Here is a 22,762-nt window from a genome sequence, read left to right as displayed (position 1 = left end):
AATTCAAAATTGACCTAATGGTCAAAATATTGGAATGTCTTGGATCACATTAAAATTAAATTAAAAAATATTGATCTTATTCAAAAGTAGTAATCGTTGAACTTGCTTCAACGTCATACTGAAATTCTGAGGCTGTATGAGGAGTGTGTTTTGTTTTGACATTCCGTAATACAATTAATAACAATTGCAAATGATGTAACGAGTTTACCGTTATTGTTATTGCGTGAAACGACTGAGTAATGTGGGTCAGTGACGAGAACAGACGTAGGGTCGAGATGCCATTGACGTTTTGTTGTATTACGTAACTACCGTGTATTGTGACGACTCACAAGGACGCGACAACATCGTGCAGTAGACTTATAAAAAAATTACATACGTTACAAATGATACTTACGAAGTCGCAGAGTGTACCGCATTCAGCTGTTCTGCTGTAGCCGAAAGAAAAAGAAATTCGGCTGATTTTATCATATTTCACTTTCAGTAGCTATTTATTGAGTCCTAAAATTGTCAGGCTTTAGAAAATAGCCAAAAGAAATCGCAATTTTTTTTTGTTGTTATTTGCACAGTTAAGTGAATTAATACAATTTTTTATAGAAAAGTAAGGTGTATTAAAACCTACGCTTATGCATTTAAATGCGAACCTGCCCTAAGCAGTCTTTGCAGTGCATGCCGTTTCCGTCCGTCTTTCCATTTTATAAACATCTTGCAACTAAACTGCAATCGGATGCGGCCTTTGCTTAAAGGAGAACAAACGGCCAAATTTAAAACCGCACATATACATCGTATTATATTTAAAAAAATTATATTCGTTTTGAATTTTTCATCGGACTGCATCAGCAAGACTGTATCTGCTATGCTTGCAGGTGTTTGATGTCACTACCAAACAGGTTAGGCATCCGGCCGCGAAGCAACTCGCTTATATTGAACATATCGCTGCACAGATGGCGCTGTTTATTGCATTTTTTATTAAGACTTTGCTATGCTTTTTTATTAATAATATCATGCCACACCACGATGAACTGATTTAACAGGTAGGTACTTTAAAACTCTTTATTTCTTAACGTACCTACAGCCAAAAGTATAGTACTAAAGCTAAAATAACCCACTTGTAAATTTCAGGCTTACAAATGTCTCTGGATTTCTTTCTTACAAAATGATTTCCGTAGTACCCGCAAAAGCAACATCCTAGAAATTTTGCAAGTATGAAGTTAAAAAAAATAGTCTTAAAATAACTTAATCTAGCCAAACTGATGGTGAAGTCTTTTATGACTCGATACATTTATGGCTATAAGCTAGCTGAAAGACAAATTGTCTAATTACGTCGACGTTCAGACCGCTTATGTAACTAATGGCAGCATAATCGTGCCGCAGGAATCTGATCGTAAACACGCTCGCTAACCCACTAAAACATATTTCTTTTATTTTGCGGAGCGGGCTGCCTTCGCAGTGCCGACTCCGCCGGGACCGCCACTTACAAAACAGGTTTCTGTATCGAAATTAACGATAAATCCACTAGTAAACTGAAGCCTCCATCCAACGCAGTATATTTTCTTTTTTCCTACGAATTATTTTTAATTTTTGTTTTAGTTAAGTGTTGTAATGTCCGTGCTGCTAGAACAGGGTTGTAGCTGAAAATCAGTGATCAACTTGTTCAGCGTATCACTGAGCATTCACTGGCATTGGCGTGGCATTTAAATATATAGTTAAGTAAATTTTTTTTTCGATGTTCTGTAATGCTTGTGTTTAATAATGCCTAATAAATAATTATATTCTCTCTTTCTAATGCTCTGACATCTAATTATTTTTTTATGTTTGAAATTGTTAAATAAAGAATAAACCATTTCGTTTACTCAAAATAGAACATATCGTCTAGGCCATTATAAATTTAAGATCAATCCATTATTCTGATCTGTTTATTACGGTTTCAAAACTTAAGACAGAAAGGTTACAGTTACACACAAAATTATGACCCATTGAAATTTTACAAACATACATAAAATCACACCTTTTTTCCGGATGGGTAGGCAGAGACTACATCTTTCCACTATCCAAATCCAATATCAATATCGAGGTCAAATCAAATATTAAGCTTATAATTATCAAAAAAATAAAAAGTAATAGGTAACCCTAAAATTAGTAAAAAAAAAACAACTTACTATTTTCAGGTATTTGGTGAAAACCTTTCATCTGGTCTACAAATAGTGATTTTGATTTCTTTTTCTAACCTTGTTGCACATTTCATTATAATGTTCTTAGATGATTTCCCTCGTGTTGGTCTTGTAACAGTTTTCTAACATTTCCTGTCCCTATTTCTACATTTTCAAATTTATTAGTTACCAGTCAAATTCTGTGCCAGTTACATTGGACAGCAATAAAACAAGCATTTTATGGTATTCTTAAACGAATTAGTTTAACAATATTTACTTGAACGTTGACTCGGGGACACAAATAATGTCGACTCAATGCGCATATGCAGTGACCCGTATTCCCAATAGGCCATCGCAATCTACTGTGACATTAATGAGATGTACCCAAACGTGCAATTATAACATACGTATTATATTAAGTGTAAATTAATCCGATCGATATTATCTCACCGTCAAGTTTTTTAAATACAGTCTACTTATAAATTGAATGCCCTTTTACGTTAAGCACATTTTCATCACTGTGACACTTAAAGTTCGTCATGTGCTGTATGTATTTGCTATCTGTACATTTACGTTACACTTTGTGATGAACAAGATCTTTTGTTGTGTGGATGTGTGCATGTATCTTGTTCGTGTTGCTGGTTAATCTATGTTTTTAAATATATCAAAAATGTTTTTATCTTTTCTGCCTATATTAGGTACTGTATTTAACTTTTTAGCCAAGTAACTTTTTAGTGAGATTAATGTGAACTTTCGTTGTTAAATAAATTCATAGCCCGATGTAGCTATCTGTATTAAAGCATCGTATGTTACAAAGTATAAAGTGAACGAATTGGTCGAGTTGGACGGAGACTTGCTTGGATGCGTGCAGCTCTGGTCGACCCCCCGCTTCACGTTCTGTGCCCTCGCTTCGCTAGCTATACATATGGGTTGGCCCGAGCAGCAGCGGCGTGCCGTCGCAATATCAGCCCGGTGAAATCGCTCGCCCGCCCGCTTCGTCGCACCGCGCGCCTCGCCTGCGCCAGTCGCCGTGCGCCAACTGAAACGCGCGCACTGCTAGCGCAATCGAACGTGTAATATTCTACACGATTCTCTCGCTCTTTGCTAGCTTGTATCGCCGCCATCGCGTTCATATCCTTCTACAGCCGGCATCGGTGTATATTTTATAAACATTCTCTCCAGGGGAATATTACCACCTTTTTGTGCTTATAAAACTGTGTTTAGTTGTGTGAGTGCATGTGTGCACCTCGCCCCGAATTGCGCTTCGTGAACGTTCCAAGAAGTTTTCAAGACGGCCGTCATCATAAGGCTGCCTGCGACCACAGTAAGTATCGCGGCGGCCGCATGACTCAATGTAAAATGGGACGATTCTTATCTATTGCGCTGGTGTGAGTGCGCGTATCGACGCCAACTGTGCCTATGTAGTGTGCCATCCATCCGACCTCCTTGTTGTCTCTGTGTGCGTTGGCTCAATACTCGGTTCTATTTTGTGGCAGAGCGGTAGATGTTTGTTTTTATTATCATATGACCGGCGACTGCTGCATGTTCATTTGATTTGAAGGAGCTGTTGAGATTCCAAGCCATACCAAAAATTATAACCATTTAATTTAACATTTGGAATAATTTTAAATATAGTGAATTGTCTATTCATAATAATGAAATAATGAACCATACTTGCTCTAGATATAAATTCATTAGTTAATTTATAAAATTCACATTGTTTAAAGGTAAAGCAATGCAGCGATAAAACTATTTATAGATCGCGTGCCGTTTGCCGTCGGTGCCGTTATAGGCGCATTTTATATGACAATATACTAGGTAGTTTCAAAAATGTTAAATCTGAATTCACAAAAGAAAAAGCGAATAACTGTCTGACATATCAAGCTCAAACTGCTGGGTCTAGAGACTTGAATTTGGCGTGTAGGTTCTTTATAAGGTCTAGGATTGCACTAAAGTGAAGATTTCCCGAAATTCCCGCGAAATCGGGAATAATGGTGATTTTTTTGTTTTATGCGGGCGGAGCCACGGGCGCTCTCTAGTACGTAGCTAAAGAAGTAGTGGTTAAGAACCTACCTTTTTTGTACTTACCTTTATTTTTATATATTCTTAACGAAGAAGATGTATTGATATCAAGTCTTAATATTAATTTGTATTGCCCAAAACCACTATTGCTTGGTTGTATATTATAGTTACCAATTAAATCCTTACTCATTGCTTATTATGTGGTTTAAAGACAGGAAACTGTTGAAAATTTTAAATTTTTTAAGTAATTTACTTTAATTGCGGATTCTCAAAGTTTCCTTAAGTGTTTTTCCTTGAATACTATACTATACCCAGATTTCAGATATGAAATTATTCACAGATTTATCACAATATTATTTTCGACACACCTAAGCAACTTTGGATACAAGAAATGTGCTTTAGATTCAATTCTGTTTCTATGATCTTCTATGTTTATTATTCTACACTATATGAATTCACTTATAACATAATACTTTAACATAGTTCTTTTGTTATTCAATAATCTTACAAGATTGTCATTGTACTTGTGTTTGTACGCTTTATATGCTTTCTGATTATTTAATGCGATCTCGTGCTTCACAAATTGAATTGAATAACGTCGTAACCGTCAGCAGTGGAGTTTGCGTCCAAATCGATTTTATTTGCACCCCGTTAAAAACTATAATGCTGAAGAAAAAGACGGCGTATCGCACATTCCTCTTTTGACGTTCGTTCATACAAATTATACGATGTGTGTTACGTATATCTAGGTAGGTGGGCCGTCATTATTTATGTTCTCTAACAGTCGGTTCAGTGGTGTGGGTTAAAATCGGAGCAGTCAGCTGATCATCGATGTGTGAGTGCGTTCTTCGGGAAACACCTTTCGATGACGTGTTCGTTTAATTGGACATTCACATTGTTCCTTCTTATTTTTTGTATCGTCTTAAATTTGATTGAAGTTTGCTTGAAATATTTGAACCTTACCAACAATTTTTTCTTCAGAATTTTACAACAGGCCTTCTTTTATTGTTTTGGTATTTTCGATCAAACCTTCTAAACTACTTTCAGTTTCTTATGTGATCTGAGTAGTTTTGTATGTTATGAAATTTTGATGAAATGAAATGTTACTTGTTGATAATGTACCCAAAAAGTCTTCACACTTCAGACTCTGAAAACGTATCAGGTGTTTTCTATTTACTGTTAAGTGAACATCAAATGTATGGAACGACTGGATTCGATGACTGGATTTATTGTTTCAAAGGTATTTGCGTTTTTTAGTGTGTCAGTTACAAATAAATAAATTGTGATAGAGTGTGAAGACATCCGACAGCAGTAATAATATTCTTTCGGGTCGATCAGCTGTTTTGCCGAGACCGACCCGAGTAACAGGTGGCCTATAAAGACATTCAATAAAGTGTACCACTTGCCTTCGTGCTCCAACCGTCTATTTTACACAAATACACCCACACATCCATCCAACTCCAAAGTTATCAAAACTTTTTTCGTGAAAGCGGTTAATTGGTTGGTGGCAGGTTCACATTCTGCATTTTCGTTTAAAGCCATTCTGTTTGTTGTTTCGAAATTTGTTTTGCCTTATTGTGCGAAATCATGGGATAAGTAACAATTAAGATTGCTTTGTCGGAACAGGGACGGCTTAGTCTATTTGCTTACGATTACTCTTTGAAGTGTAGAAATTGCAAATGTTTACGATCTTATGTTTAGTTTATAATGTAGGCAAAGCGACGGCTGGTACTTCGACGTCGGCGCAACCATTCGTAAGACTTGTAGCATTTCGCTCTCTATAGCACGCGGTCGCCGATGACGAGCCGGTTATGTAATGTAAATGTTTATGTACCTACAACACGTGCTTGCTACCACGTGCCCCAACCGAGAACACTAGCCTTGTGAATTATTTATTTACGACAACATTTTCGCACGCCGGTCGACGAACTCTCGAATGATCTTGAAACGCATTTACGCCGATTAATCTCGTCATGTTTCGAACGACATGTCTGTTCCACTTCTCTTAAATACTTTGAATATTTTATGTTGCTCTAAGACTTTGTGCTCTAACATCATATTGCGTTTAACTATCAACTTTCGTTTGAAAATATGCTGCTGATTCTGACATTTAATATCACAATTCTTTTTCATTATTAAATTTTCATATTTTCTAAGGTCCATTATTGCAGTTATCTTCTATTCTCATTAAGTGATATAGTTAGTGTTCATCAAAATCGGTCCAGCTAGCCGCTTGACAGCTTAGTCGTGAATCATGACAAACACAGATAGACTTTCGCATTATAATATTAGTATGAATGTAACAAGACAATAGTCAATATAGAATGGAGTGTGTAAATATGGAACAAAAAGAGAAACAGTCCACAATTCCATTTCTTTCCTAAACTAAAACGTTCTACGGGTACACTGCGATGTAAGAGGGATTTGTGGATATTAAGACGAGCTTGGCGGCCATTAGTTGTCTATTTATAGAACACGTCAGTATTCTGCAATATCGTGCCACTGACCTGGCCTACACGATATTTATATCCTACTGATATAAAAATCTATGAAGTGTAATAAGCGTAATTATGTTATCTTCAATGAGCTTATTTGGATCGGAATTCCACGCCTAAGACAATATTATGCAAAATAAGTTTTGGTATAATTTACGCTGAAATATTACTTATAAGCAAAATGTTATTTGATATCAGCTAACTGGCGTTGTAGCTATGAACGGTGCATTGTTATGCGAGGATTACATGAGCTTCAGTTGAGTTGAGTGGTGAATTTTTATGATCTTTGTTCCCTCTTTCCCTACAAACGTTACACGTAGATAGACATCTAGATTTCCGGTGGCTGTCGAGCTTATGTTTACTGTTACTGAATGGGCGCCACATATTGTGTAGTCTGCAGACTCAACCCCGGCAGCGGTTTTGTGTTTATTTGCGTTGGGATTTGGGCCAAGTGCAGTCGGTCGGCTCATTTCAAAAGTGATGCTGTGCTTTATTGTATTGCAGACACTATAAATAAGGACATTATCTTTTTGTCCTCATCTGATTCCTCAGTCTAGCACTCGTAATTGAGCCATCAGAAATTATAACAATTTCTGATGAAAAAATCTTTAAACAGCACAGACTTCTCTGTCTATAATGCTCAGCTTGAACGACTTTTTACTAACTTCGATCAACGTCTATCTTAACTAAGTATATATTTTCTATTCAAGAGCCTCTTTAAATTCCCAAAGTCTCTTAAGGAGTCTAGGAGAAATCTAGGAGTCTAAAAATGATCTCTGAAATTTTGTAGCCTTGCCCCTTCTGTATTGATTTATTTTATATCCACTATGATTTGTATTTCATTTCTAATCTCACAGGACAAGATCAAACAAACTACGAATGACATAACAATTTCTATTACTCTTACATGCCTTTCTATGCTTTTCATATTTTATTCTCAAATTAATTAGTCATCTTTACCTATACGCTTAGTATCTTATCCGCTTAACATCTTCGTAGGTACTTATAACCGTAAATATAGTAGGTATCTAGCTTAAGCTGACCAGTATGTCCCGAAAGCTTCCAACAATAATAATTAATTGACTCGTCCGTTCGTTATCGTGCTTTTATATTGACGTTCCCGGGTGAACAAGCGAGCGAGGCGCATTCGGAATGAAATTTCCATAAAAACTTTTGTGCTCCGGCGGACGTTGCGAGCGCACGTTAAAATCGTCGGCTGGCAATAAAACAGCGGCCGGTGCGGCGAGGCGCGACGAACCGACCCACGAGTGCGAGTGGGACAGCATGAGAGATAATGGACTCTGTACGAAATGAGGAACGCGCTGGTGTGCCGTGCGAGCGAGCTGGAGCACGGCAAAAACAGCGCGGTTATCATGCCCCTTCGCCCCCCACCTCACTTCACCAACCGGACTCGTCTGATCGACGCCGGAGCCTCTCGCAGGCGAACTAACCTCGACAGCGGGGGGTCGTGAGTCGGTGAGCCGAGCCCGTTTCAACGTTGAGAACGCGCTGCATTGCCGCTCTCTCCATAATACGAGACGATTTTAACTTCGAAAAGCTTTACATTTGCGCGTTGGTTTCGTTTGTTTTTGCTGTTTTTGAACTCTTCGTCTAATCCCGTGTACCGTTGTACGATACAATCGAAAGGGATCACGGATTGATTTACGAACATTGTCTGTCGACTTCTTTGAAACGGTATGTACCCTCTGTCATATGTTTGCCGAAGGTAATCCTCACATCACCGGTATCACCTACTTTATCTGTGTCATGTTGGGCTTCACAGTGCTGAAGTTGTATAACTGATAACACGCTTGATTGTAATGGAGCAGTTATAATCTTATCCATTTTATAAGTTACAGTCGGCACACATAAAGTTGCTTTTATTTTGCATTTCATGCCATGGTATTGTTTGCGGGGATTCCTTGTGTTGTTTTGTTGTGTGATAACCACAACGAGCGGGCTCTATTGACTGAGGTATGCTATTGTTACCCAGTGTTTCGTGGTTCGTGACTAAGATTGCAATGTCAAGGCGTCTCCTTTAAGTAACTGTTGATTGCACGTGCTCTTGAATAGAAAAATGCTGTTAGAGATTACTTAAAAATTTCCAAAAAAATGAATTGGCACCTATGGTGAGAAATATATCTACGCCCACTTTACTGAATCCTGTTGAATCTAAAACTACTTACTTCATTATTCAAAATTATGTAAGATTTTTACATTTCGATGATGTTATTATTCTCTTCTGCTGGTTACAGTAATAAAAGCTTTCCAATGCTTTAAATGTTTCCAATTAAATGAAAACTGATGATTAACGAATTCTGTAAAATTAATCCTTTCCGAGACCTTATTGTATTAGCATTTAAGTCAGATTCTAGAATGACATTTTACAAGCGGTTGCTTTAGACAGATTGAAAGTGTCCTGTTTTCAGCACTATTGTCTAACATTGTTTTAGATTTAGTCTGTACAAAAATGTTTAGTCTGTGATTTATCGCATTGGTTTTTAACTGTAAAGAAAGACTTAGTTTTGGATAAATAAATAAAAAACTATTTTTTGGATTTAATAATAATCAATAATTTTTCGTTGTTTGTTTTACTAATCGGTTGTTGTAATAAATTTGTTCTTATTATAATTGTAAAAGTGGATAAGCAAAAAAGAATTTTAGGTTTCCAGCAAAAGGATAATTCCATCTTTACAGACTAAATATTATGTAAAATTGTAAAGTTTGTAAGACAATACATTTTAAAGATGACAACTTGACAATGACATTTTGCAATTTAAAATAGGTTTATGTCTATGGGTTCACGAGTGTTTTCTTATACTTATGCGTTATTTAAAAACCTGTTACATTTTCTTTTCCTGATAACCAACAAATCTGTAAGAAAATGTAGCCGCACATCTGATACTATCGAACAAATTTTGCCAGATCTGAGGAAAGCTACTCCACTCCTTATTTTATTTGTCGTTAAACCTTTGGGTTGTCTTGAACTTACACATTTTTCACCCGCATCTAAACTTCTGAACAAAGACATGATATTCAGAATGTTCTGTTAACTCTACTTTAGGTTTTGTTTCAAAAATGCAATTTTATAATCGCGTGCTTTTTCTTGTTTCAGGATCTGACCGGTCAGAACAGCAATGACTCTGGCGGGAGCGGCGGCGCGGGTCGCGCTACCACGCCGCACCTGAGACCAACCCCCAGCCCAACAGGCTCCAGCGGATCGCGATCCATGTCACCGGCTGTCGGTATGTGTTCACATCTCACGAAGTTAGTTATAGTGTCGTCTTTTTTTTTCATCTCAATCTGTCATTGATGCTTGTACAGTCAAGCGCATATAATGAAGTTAATGTAATAGAATATGGGAAGGTGAATGTGATGAAACTAGGTAGTCTACAGTACATCAGTCCTGTAGACTGTACCTAGTTTCATCTTCCGCCCGTAGTTCTTTGATGGATTGATATGTCTACTTAACATTTTCACGGTCTATATTATATCGGGGTCGTATTAAGTTCAAGGAAGGCTTTTATTAACTTGCCATGTGAAAAATATCTTTTATCACCACGTATCACCAGCTGTCGGTACTCGGTATGAGTTCACAACTAATTAGTAATAGAATCTACTAGTGATGTGCATTATTATTACTTTCTCTATTTGTCATCAATGCTTGATCCTAATTTCCCCTTCTTCAAGGCGTGGAGACCGCTATTTACAGTCAACTGAAAAAATCCATCCAAGTATAGTCTATCATGGTAAACATCGTAAAGAAGTATGTGGACTTTTGCGAACAAGAACATTCCATACAGCCAATTAGTTATTTTAACTATGTAGTAGCTACTCCGTATAATATATAAAATTTAAGTCAAGGGTTTCTAAGAAATCGTATATTTGCTTTGTTTGCTTTCCGTATAGAAATTTCTAAGGAAATCAAATCACTACAAGTTTGTCACTTTGCAACGCGGTTTTAAGTTAGCAGTTACTTTATCCGGACATTAACTCTATGAAAACTAGGCTTTCAATATTTTCAATGTCAAGAACAACTTGGTCAAACAAAGACTAGGTCCAATTGACATAAAGTACTTATAACTACAACACTTATTGATTAGCACTACTGTTTACATATTGTTCCAGGAATTTTGCTTAGTGATATCTTGACGATCGATAATAACCCAATTTTTAGTAAATTGTTGCTTAAAAACTAAAATTCGATCAAGCGAAATTTTATTTCAGTTAGTAAATGGAGCTATGCCAACACAAACTATTATAATTATTATAATTTAAGATAGTGAGAGTAATCCCAAACACAAACGAAACAACAGTTCAAAACGAATTCCCTTCTGCAATAATCAAAGAAACGCATCCCGTTGCGTAACAGGTAAACGGTTGGATAAGTGCGTCCACTAGCGCCGGGCGGCCAGATAACTTTGAACCGTATTTCGTATGCAGTAAGGGCTTAATGTATTCTCGTGCGGTTTTCGCCGGTTCCTTTGTTTGGCCACCGGCGTGTTGATCAGATTCGTTGTGCATACTCCGTCACCGGTAGACACGGGCTTTCCCGACATTGACCCACATAGAGCGGGCGCCCAGAGTACGCCGTATTTTGCCCCTTTTGCGGGCGCGAACCACCCCGGCCCGCCCACCTTATGTACGAGTCGGGGTGGTCGCGGTATATAGGGCCTCGTGAAAAACTTACCCCCCTTCGTTGAGGCGAGCACGCAAAACAGGACTCATCCGAAACCCGGAATTGACGCGTCACTCTTATATGATCGGCCTGACTGACCGGTCGTATTTTTTATTATTATTTTTTTATCTAAAAGCCCACATACCAATTTTTTCCAATCCGAAGTTCCAACTTTTCCCTAAACAGCTAAGAAATATTTGCAAATATGTCTCGGGGTTTACTTAAAGTGTTGTGTCAATCTACTCTCCTCGCCTAAACGGCGTAAATAACTGATTAACAAGTGCCTATCCCTCAACTTTATATATAACCATATGTATGCCCTCTCCCGATGGCCTTGAAAAGTTCATCTACCCACAGCCTTATGTATTGGCTTGTGTCGGGGGTTTGATGTATCCCACCCATTTACTCGCAAACTTCGTAGGTATTTGATCTATTTCAGAGTTACCTACTCCATTCAATGTCACTTTAGTAGCAGTTTCAGGAATACATGAGCATAATCCTCTCGGTCTAGATGTCTGTGTATCGTTTCTGTCAAATAAACATCATCAGTTTATAGGAATGCTGTTTAACAGCATCTACAAATCCGCAAAACCAAAGAAAACGAAAGCACAAATATACTTGGATAATCCAGTAATTGAGCTAGATAATAAATTTTGATGACAAAATGTTATAATTGTGAGGTAATATGATGTCAAAGATACTGAACATACCTATAAAGGGGCAAGGTTTTCTGCAGTTGACTGTACAAATTGAGCTGTTAACGTGGAGAGACGTGAATCTCTCACATATAGTCAAGTCTTTCAAGACAGCTGGCTCTGTCTACACCGCGAGGGATATAGACGTGATTATTTATGTATGTATGTATACTATCAGCTAGAAATATAAAGTAACTGATTCGTTTCAAATGTTATTTTAGTTGTATTATTTCACGGTAAATTTTTATTCAATATGGTAATCGTTAGTTATTTTGTAGCTGAAACCAGAAATTTTTGTATAATGGTGGCATCTGAATATTTTCCCATTTCTTGAAAAATTAGTTACTTCGTTAAATCATTGATAAAGATTATTGCTTAGTTTTATCCTTAGTTTCATTCGCTCGAATATTTGTTACTATACTGTCCTGTACTTCTTCAATGACTACATAATATAATTTCATTTTTTTAGTCACACATTCACATAAAAAAATATCGGAATATCTGAATATAAAATTAAGCGTTACTTATTTTATATTTTCCTTTTAACCGTACCAAAAGTTGGTTTCGTTTTGCCTTAAAAAGCAATTTGCCTTAAACCGGCTGTAACGAACGACAACCGCAAACGCGATCGTGTTTTGTTAACGTCGGCCTATTGCAGAACGCGGCTTTCTCACAACATCGGCCTGTATAAGTTGCGGAGTAGACCGGGCGAGCGGCTGCCGCGCTGCATTCGAATACCGGTTATATGACCGCAATACACCTTCACTGCGCGACCGCTTTGCTGTGACTCTGACTCCTATATCGATTCCATTGCGGCGGGCTTCATAGCGAAGAATGCTGCATCGTGAACTGACGCGGCGATGTACAGCGATGCTATAAAATGTTTTGTAGCACGACCAAGTGGTGGAGGGCTAACATGACTACATGACGTCAACTGTTCGGCTCGTCGGACTTCTTGACTCTCGACAAACACGAAGTGAATATGTGAAGTTATGGCTTAGAAAATTATAGAGACGCTTGAGGAAAAATACGCGCTGTAGATCTTCTGATTCTGTTTTGATTTGAACACGGTCAGGATGTTCATTTTATTTATATAGTTGATCGCTAGTCGCCCTTACTTGTTTGTTCAGGTAGTCATATCATTGCGCAAAGTTTCGATATATCTACTATTTCGAGTCGGAAGCAGTTCCAGTTGTTGAATATTTTGATCCAAATGATTTAATGATGAGAATAATAATTATCGACCTAGTTTCAGTTCTCACTTAGATCATAATATGTCTTTTACAAAATTCTAAAAGTGAAATGAATGATGAATAACACAGAAAATAAGTATAAAATAAGGCCTACAACGGAAATGATTAGGCAGATAGACATCCAGAAAAAGAAAATCAAATTACAAGAAGTGATGAGCTGCAAACCATAAAATATACTTTATATTTTTTTTTTTCAAATATTAATTTTAATGATTTGATGTTCAACGCAGGCGAATATGGCATTCTACGTGAATCACTTAACTTGGGATAATACGAAATATCTGCCTTCATTAGCTGGTGGCTTACAAATGAGGTTGGACAATTTTAAAACAATTTATGGGCACAGTAACGTTGTAAAAAGAGAAATAAAATTGTATCCCAAATCTGAAACTGGTCGTGATTGCAGCAATTCGAGAATCAGTCCAGTTATTTACACCTCCTTTTAAAAAATGTTGTGTTCTTTGTATGAGAATATTGTTATTCACAAATAACTTTAGTTTTCAATGTTTATACATTTGATTTTGACGTATGTGGGCCATCTTACCTTTAAGCTTCAAATCAAGAGAATTCATCCTCTTATGTTAAAAAAGGAAAGTAATTTAAAAATTTGTTATATAAATTTTTTCCTTGTATCGAACGCACTGTGCTCGTTTCCAATCGTTATTTTAACACAATGAAGCCGCAATACCGCAACTCTACGCGCTCGAAGGTGAATTGCGTATTGTTCGCCGCCCGCATGCAACGTGACTTTCGAAAACAACTTTAATTTTCGTTGAATAAGGTTTCTTTTGCGCGAAGTCGTTTTGTTTATCGTTATGCAGAATATGAGACTTAACGCGCGTTGTAATTAAGGTTGGTTTTTGATGTAGCAGTCAATGGTGTTGGTAGAATACGGGCGCTAAAAGCGTTTCGCAGTCGGCCGTCGTGCGGATCGGCGAGCAGGCGCAGGAATGCCATCAACTAAGATAAGGCCAAATCTGGGGAGTGTATGCGGAGTGGCACTCGCTGTTGTTTTGCGATATATGTAAATTATATTATCATTTTGATTAAGTTCAAGAAATGTCTGTCCCCGAAAATAAAAATTTGTAAAAAAGGGAACTCCTTAAGATTCCCCGTAGATTCAATTTTGTGAATAAAGAAAACATATCTTCATAGAAACAGTTGAGCTCAGTTGTGAAGGTTCCCAAATGTCGATGATACGTTAAGTAACACGTAAAATAATTGACCATACCATTGCCACCGGCCAATTCAACCTTGTCCGTACCAGGAGGGACAGCTGGTGGATATTTGTATTTAGTGATATGAATTTAAGTATATTATGTTATGATTTAACATTATCGGAATGCCAGAAACGTAGAGTACTTACTACAAAACAATTCTACGTAGTTATAGTTGTAGAGTTGCCGATTAAAAATGTTGGCCTATAAAAACTTTTTCCTACATAATATTAAGTGCCCGATATTACAGATCATGAAAAGTAAGTGCTGTTACGATATTAACCTTAACATGATAAAGTGAGACTCGTTTTGAGGGCAGCTGCCCCCATTACGCGCGATCTACATTACAAAAAGGAAAGCGGGCGGATTATGTATACGTTGGCAGGTGTGTGCGTTTGTCGTCACACAAAATGCGTCTATGTGCAGCCACGTGCCTCCGCGTCCTTGGCAAGGCCAACGAACTCCGAGCTAAATAAAAAAGAGATGAAACAAAACACTTTTTTGCCCCGATCCCGCCATAATGTTTGTTTTGATCGTTTTCACGTAAACCATCCGTCGTGGTTTGTTGTGAAGCTTTTTTCTGCGAGGATCGATGAGGTCGTTATTATTATTTATTATACCATCATCCTCCGTCACTCGTCATTGTCGGTGGTGTATTCAATTGATTCTTGTTTTTGTGTTACGTGTTATAATGTCCGTGTTGTAATTGAGCATCAAGTGTGGGCATTATATCATGCACTCATATTTGTTACAGTATTTGCTGTATGTAACTGTTTACTTATTAACCTGATATTTTTTCATGATGTTCACATCCGAGTTCCGGCCTCAATTTCGATCTACTTCTTCCTATGGGTGAAAGAAATACGAGTAAATTTTGTGTTATAAATTCCCAGGAATCCCAATTCTGTCGCAGATCATAAGACCATTATACTACTGCTTCAGAGCACTCGAATTTTGAGCCAAATAGCTTAAAATGCAACCTGGTAATGATCAGAGTGCATTGTAATAAAATAACCAAACTTGCATTCTGTAAGACCACATCATACTTCCATTCAAGGAAGTTCAACGACTTGGAGCAGGATTAATCAATCCCGCTTGCGACATAAAGGAAATGTAAGTACTTGAAATGGCGACCTGTTGCGAGCTGTGGTCCCGTCGGCTGCCCATCGCCTAATTGTATTCAGATTACCCCGGAAAAGTGATAAATCTCGGTGAGTCAAGGTCGCCGGAGGGTTCGACAGCCCATTCACCCCGTTCCCGTCGGCCCCCTCGCTAATGGTGCGGACATTCTTTCTCCGACTTCGGCCAGACTTACCCGCCTTATACTTTGTCTGTCTGTACGCTCCGACCCCCGCCCGATGTACATGAACCTACTTGTCTTTGAATAGCCACCCTCTAATTCCCACCTCAATTCGCTATGAGACCTTGAAAACAATGGGTATTCTTACATTTCAAAAGGTAGGTGTAACTTGTCGTTTTATTTACAAGCTGATGATGCCTTATTTTTTAGTAAACTGGTTAAGTTACGGCTAGTTTTTTGTTATGTCCGTTTTTGAAATGTCTTCTTTATCACACAAAATTTATGGATAAAATATTTTCCTTAAAACAGCCCAGTACATTCTGCTAAGTAATATTACCCTGATGCAAGCTGCGAGGAACTGGCGTTATTAACGCCGACTATCAGTAAATGGGTCGCCAAACACGACCGGCTTCGTGACGCCACCGTTTGTCTCAACTAGGACGCTCTTGTTAACGCTATTGTGTGCTTCTGTTTATATATTCTCTGTGGTTAACGCCTCACTTGCTCCTTGTTTATACACTCTGCTTTTATTAGAAGCATAATGGGCGAGTCATCTTTCAGGACACGTTTAGGACTTCTATTGTTTAATTTTATTTAATATATTCTTGCTTCAAAGTTAAAAAACATATTAGGTACAATAATCAATAGCTGTTCTTCACACGGCCCGATTTGCATGACGGTAATGTATTTTCAGATATTTTTTTAGTCAGACGCGATCTATAAGAAAGCGACACATTTTTTCGTGCGAGCTGAAAGTTTTTACTTAAGTTTCCGAATAAGTGTCCAGATTTTGGTGCCGTTCGTAAGTTCAGGTAGAACATGCGCCGTTTTGGGAAGATTGACAAACAAATTTTATGTCGTCAGCAAATTTCCGCAAGGATTTAAGGTGTTTAAATTTGCTATTCTTCAATTAGTAACTTGTGAAGGCATGTCGTTTCATCAACGTTTTAGTACAAACAGCACAACCCTGCAATTGTATGTTATCAAATGTGCATGTGGTTTTAGATCCCGTCGCGATAGGCGCTGTGGCAGACGACTACGAAGGCATGCGCGGCCCGCTAACGATATTACGCGGTTGGCCCTGCAAAGCTGACGGTGCAGGCTGGCTGATGCACGGCTATGCGCCTCTTTATTCACACTTCTTCTTTCAACGTTCAATATCAAACTTGCGTGTGGTTTGAGATTGCGACGCCGCGATAGGCGCTGTGGCCGTGGGCGCGAAGGTATGCGCGGGCCGCTAGCGATGTTACGCGGTTAGCCGCGCATTGCTGACGGTGCACGCATGCTTATATGCGGCTCGTATTCTCTCTTCATTCTCACTCCTGGTGCACACAATGAGATTAATACAGTATCTGTCTTTTTTCGTTCCTTACCATTCTTTTCTGTGTGTGATTTGTTGCACTTCGTTCTTGTCCGATTTGCCTTTTCAATGTTTAATAATACCGCCGCATGGTGGCTTATTTAGGGTGCCCACAGGCTGCTGTATAGCCAATGAGCAGCGAGTCACCATCTGCCTAATCAAAATTACGTGAGAGATTTTCGAGGCAGATGTCCGTATCTCACTCCATAGCCCAGTAATCCAATCCACTAGCATCCCATCCGCATGACCCAGACTAAGTAAATCCCTACCTGGCAATAGTTTGGCAGTTGGGGAGGGCTGTCCGTTGGTGTATCCCAATGGTTCATCAAGGGACAGATCTCCACAGCTGCAGCCATCTCACTCTAGAACAAAAGGTACCAAAGGGCCTCTTCATGTTGGCTTCGGCCCCATGAACGCCTCCCAAATGACCGGGTCCCTATGGGCCCGTGCACATTTTACATAAACCTTTAAATATCCTATGGCGGAGATAAAGTCAACAGCATGGAATGGAATACAAATGAAATAGAGATTCAGATGATGATTGCGATAATTCATAATACCTAATATAAATGAAATTATGAATAATCTCAGTAGGTACTTATGAAGTCAAATTACTTTCGCAGTAAAATCGCATTGCTAAAGGTAAAATAAAATTGCATCTTACAATGAACAACATTGTAAAAAGAAATGTGAAGGGAACACTTTACTGCCGGAAATAACTCAAGAGCAATTAAGAGGACTCGTTTCATGGAAACATACAGTTAAATCCGAAAGCCAAAATTCGGACATGTCGTATATAATAAGCAAGTAAAACATTGCATAAGTACCTACGTTGTTGTACGGTGGGAAAGTAAAGACCTCGGCTTGGCACAGTCTGGTGACGGGCGGTGCCCTTGACTGAGCTGGTTCGCGACACGACTCGCGATCGCCAACAAAGAGATTCGATTCTCGAGTAGATTGCTCGATGTTGGATAAATCGTGTGATTGATGACTTTGATCCAGTGAACAATCTGAGGTAATGAACCGCCTCCGCGAGTTAGTTTACAATGAACAGATTCAGAAACCTTACTGTTTGAATAGTTAGCTAATATGGGTAGGCTTACCTGAAAAGATTTTTTAATAAAATATTATATAGTATGTTCATGTTGTGCGAATTGACATCTACCTGCAAGGGATATAGACACGTCTATATCTATCTATGTCTGTATGTTATAAAAATGGTTCTTACAATTGACATTGCTACCGTTTTCATGTTGGCCAGATAACGACAGTGTGTGCCAGCTGCTTATTATACAACTGAACGTGGTCATTCCGTCTTTTGGACGGTCCGACACTGTTGGCTCTGTTTACCACGTCAGAAATGAAGATGTAATTATATGTTATGAGTAACTCATGCCATAATATACAATAGTTGAAACATTGTAATCTTATGTAGTAACGATTGGCTCGTATGAAGAATGCGGTCAAGTGTGAGTACCTCTCCGTATTCTATTTATCAGCATTCGGCATGTGCTATTTTTACGAGGCAGTGGCCGAGGACGGGGACGACCCCATTACCGTGGCACTACACTCATTAAAGGTCGCTGTAAACAAATAGATGTATAGGTGGGCGCGTATGGTACGAGCTGTTATCTATGATTCACCGGCGCCCCACTGTCTGCCAGTCGTCTGATCGTCGACACAATAATAGCCCGATAATAGCCAGCTGATGAGATTAAACCGACTGTCCCCTCACTTTTTGTGCTCTAGATGTTCTCGGAATTTTCACTATCAATCGTTTAATTCTTAGAAATCTCGCGACTAATTGAACTAGGTAGCTCTCACGTAACACTAACATAATCGAGTCCAAATCGGCCTACATAAAAGCTGCAATACCACTTTCGTCGTCGCAAATCACAGCCAGTATCTCGGCCTCGGTCAATGCGTTGCGTGCATGTCGTATGCACATATACGGATGCAATAAAGTGCAACGAGAATTCGCAGGCTAGCGGTGCATGCCGCTCACGTGCCGACGAAAACGAGAGTGATCGGGTGCGTCTCCGCCCACGATTGATGCCTAGGGTTGTAATCTGTTATCGCCAGGAGCGCAGGTGAGCCCGCCCGCTGCCGCAAACCCAATTCACAGTTCAATCACCGAATCTGTTTGGTGAAACCTGCATATTTGAGTTGATATCGACTTGTGGTACAAACTTCAAACTTTTGAACATATCCGGCACGGCACTTACGGCACCATATTCTTTAGATTGAAATGAATAAATTCTCAGTCCCTCATATGAAGAATATCTTAAGTTTAACTACGATGATGCACTAAAGGCGGCTTTATCGCATTAAGCAATCTCTTCCACGTAACCCTAAGGGCAGAGAATAAGATTTGACCCGAATATAATGAAAAACATTTTTAAGCTTTATTAATTGTGGACCATTTTAATTACAGGTACGCAAAACGTAGCGATGCCGCCGCGAACGTCGTCATCGCTGTCGGAGGGCAGCGGGGGCGCGCCGCGGGGCGCTGGCTCGGCTCCGGGCCCCGGAGGCCCCGGCGGCCCTGTGCCGCCGCCTGGCGCCGCCATGGTCCCGCAGCCATACCACCACGGCGCTTACAAGCCGCCGCATTACCCGCCGCAGCCTTACGGCTACCCTCCGAGGAATCACCATCCCTATCCGTACAGTCAGTACAGACCGCCTCCGCCTCATCCACCTCAACACTATCCGCCCATGAAGGTAAGTTACTTTAGTGCTTACGTGACTAGGTTTAAACTAAATTACACATTAGCTACTTCTATCGGATTAAAGAGTTTTATCGGATTAAAAACATTGGTTGTAATATTTATTGAAGTATAAGTCATGTATGTATATTTGCAAAATTCAATCGCAGATAATGAATTAAAAATAGTCTTTTCCACAATTCCAGCAGGCCGGGCGTCACATGGGCCCGCCGGGGTCAGAGGGCGCGATGCCGCCGCCCACCGCGCCCGGCGACTCGCACGACAACGGGCCCGCCGCGCCCGCCACCGCGCTCGTCACCACCGGGCCCGACGGCGCGCCGCTCGACGAGGGCAGCCAGCAGAGCACGCTCAGCAACGCGTCGGCCGGTATGTCTACTGTACTCACTGCAGCACCAGCTCTCACCAACGGGCTTTGTCAAGTCTTTTTATTATGCGAACCACCTAATTATTTAGCATATCGTACCCTCCCCCCGTTTAACGATACCTACAACTTGGGGACTTCCAGTAAACACAAGGTTAAAGGCACTCAACTTTCAAATAATAAAAAAATAACATACCTGTATTATTCCAGCTTCTGGCGAGGAAGCGTGCGGCAGCGCCAAGGGCCGCAAAGAGTTCCCGGGCAGCGCGGCGCCGTCGCCGTCGCCGGGCGCCGCCTCGCACTCCTCCGCGCACGACGACTACGACGCCCCGGCCTGGACCCGCCCGCCGCCCAGCCCGGTCAGTACACACACACACACACACACACATGCACACACTCACACATACCCATTATTACATTCTAAAGTTGGAAAATACATGAACACGGGATCCCAAGAGTCACTATAACACAATTCTTAACAATATCAATCACAAGACCTACATAACAACAACATTCATATTATATTTTTCTAACATACTACACATAGTAGATTCTTTTGGTAACGGTCGTTTGCCGGTTGATTTCGTAAAGCCGACCATCACCATACGCGCCATTGGATGGCCCTACTGCAAAGACACGAGTCACAACAACACTAGGCCCAACAATAAGAATCACAAGTGCAATTAACAGAAATCACAAGTCTAAATGATCACATGGCCCGTCACTATAACTCACATCTAGATCTAGGGCTGCTATCTTTTGTACCTTCCGAGTGGATCCGGAGAACGCGATACACTATGATTGAGGCAGAGTTAGCAGCCCTACATCTACAACATCCATCCCAGCTTTCTGGACACATTTGCAACAGTATGCAACAAACAAAACCAGATTAGTCAAAACATCTTCAGAGTATTAGTATTAGTCAAGCCCACACCAAGCGACATAGTGACTGCGATCAGAACCTAGTCTAAGCGAATTGAGCCAGATTTTTTCAAACTTAGTAAAATTCTTGTGACTATGTCGCTTCGATTTGCGTCCTGCTGCAATTGAGTTTAGAGCTTTTCTTGTTTCACGCTAAAGACGGATAAATAATTCAGTACTGAGTTTTATGACTATACAATGGTAAACAAATGAATTGATAGTTAATAGTAGTAGTTAGTATATTTTGTACTGACTACAAACCCAGACCACCGTGAGACAAGAATAAAGTAGGTATTTGTGATTGTTTGATTTCATTTACCTTTATGGGAACACCTTAAAAATGTCTGCGTGTAAGTGAGAGTAGAAAAATATGTGTCTATTTTTCCGCTTTCCATGTAAAATAAAATTATCTCGGGTAATTTTATTTTACATTCGCTGATCGCAGTGTTTGGAAAAGGATAACACTTGGGACTAGATATTAGTTTTTAAAGTTTGGGCAAAATAATATTGAATTGCTTGGAAATTGTAAATAAACATTGTAAAAGTGACATTGTTATCAGTGTAAAGTACAATGCATAAAATTATTTTCTACAGTTAGACATAAGGTATGCCATTCATAGTTTAAATTCACATGTTACATAAGAAAGATTAATAAATTTATTCCCAATCACTCACATACTATTACGCTATGCACAGCAGGATTAAAATTTCAGTTTGTTACTTTAATTTATTCAAAATTATTCCAAAACTAATAACTACCAAATTGTCTCCTACTAACATATAATTTGGCATATTTTAACTGGGAAAGTAACAGATAATCAAGCATACTTCACACTCACACATACCAAGGCACTAATCACGCTTGATAAAGATAAACATGAATCGTAGAAACACAGTAATTTTCACGTGTGGAATATCTCTGTTCTGTCCCAGTTGAAATAAATATTAACGAATTGATTGCTAACACACAATAAATTGTGTTTTATATCAAGAGCGAAAGGCAAGCATTGCAATTTATCATGTATTTCAGGTTTTTAACAGTCACATACCGCCGGAGTCCTACAGATCAAAGGTTTATATCAAGTTAAAGATCATTAAGCATGTGTAGAGCTCGATCGAATAATTTTCACTATTTTTTATAACATTTAAGGTGCGTCTATATTGACATGCGTTTTTTAAAAATTTGAATATGTTTGTCTTTATGTGCGCACCCTTATAATGCATGGTTGTTATCTCTTCCGCATTATACGAATTGAATACATGCATTGGTATTTCAATACACAGTGTTTGAAAGCGCTCACGCGCCAAACGATTGCGCCTTCTGACTTGCTGTGTGCTACAGTAAGAAAAGCTCTTTCTGGCTGTATTTTCTATTTTTCGGTGTTGGTATTTTGCTTGTAGAGATAGCTTGTTTAATGATATTATTATAATGATTCTGCAATTTTCTTCAAATCTATTAATACTCCAGGAAAATAATCTATAAATAAAGCTTTATTTTCTAGACACACATTATTATTTCTACTTTCGATGACATAAAACAAAAAAAAAAATGTATTTTAAGAACAAGATTTGCTCTCCAAATGCTAT

The 22,762-nt window shown here is 39.1% G+C and overlaps 1 protein-coding gene across 7 annotated transcripts in view; it reads left to right on the top strand.

The window, feature by feature from the left end:
- Nucleotides 1-22,762, top strand: part of LOC106131412 (trithorax group protein osa) — an 84,138-nt gene that overhangs the window by 47,586 nt on the left and 13,790 nt on the right. For 4 of the 7 annotated variants that reach the window (XM_060949847.1, XM_060949851.1, XM_060949852.1 and 1 more), the window contains exons 5-9: nt 9,780-9,909; nt 19,602-19,888; nt 20,061-20,259; nt 20,465-20,613; nt 22,206-22,247. In XM_060949847.1, the coding sequence (XP_060805830.1) occupies nt 9,780-9,909; nt 19,602-19,888; nt 20,061-20,259; nt 20,465-20,613; nt 22,206-22,247 (807 nt within the window). The remainder of the gene's footprint in view (nt 1-9,779; nt 9,910-19,601; nt 19,889-20,060; nt 20,260-20,464; nt 20,614-22,205; nt 22,248-22,762) is intronic. The other 3 variants (XM_060949850.1, XM_060949849.1, XM_060949848.1) reach the window with 2 other exon arrangements.

This window comes from Amyelois transitella, chromosome 20 (genome assembly GCF_032362555.1).
Source record: "Amyelois transitella isolate CPQ chromosome 20, ilAmyTran1.1, whole genome shotgun sequence".
In the NCBI taxonomy this organism is placed as follows: domain Eukaryota; kingdom Metazoa; phylum Arthropoda; class Insecta; order Lepidoptera; family Pyralidae; genus Amyelois; species Amyelois transitella.
The sequence above is the reverse complement of the archived record's forward strand: the minus strand, read 5'-3'. Positions and strand labels throughout refer to the sequence as shown.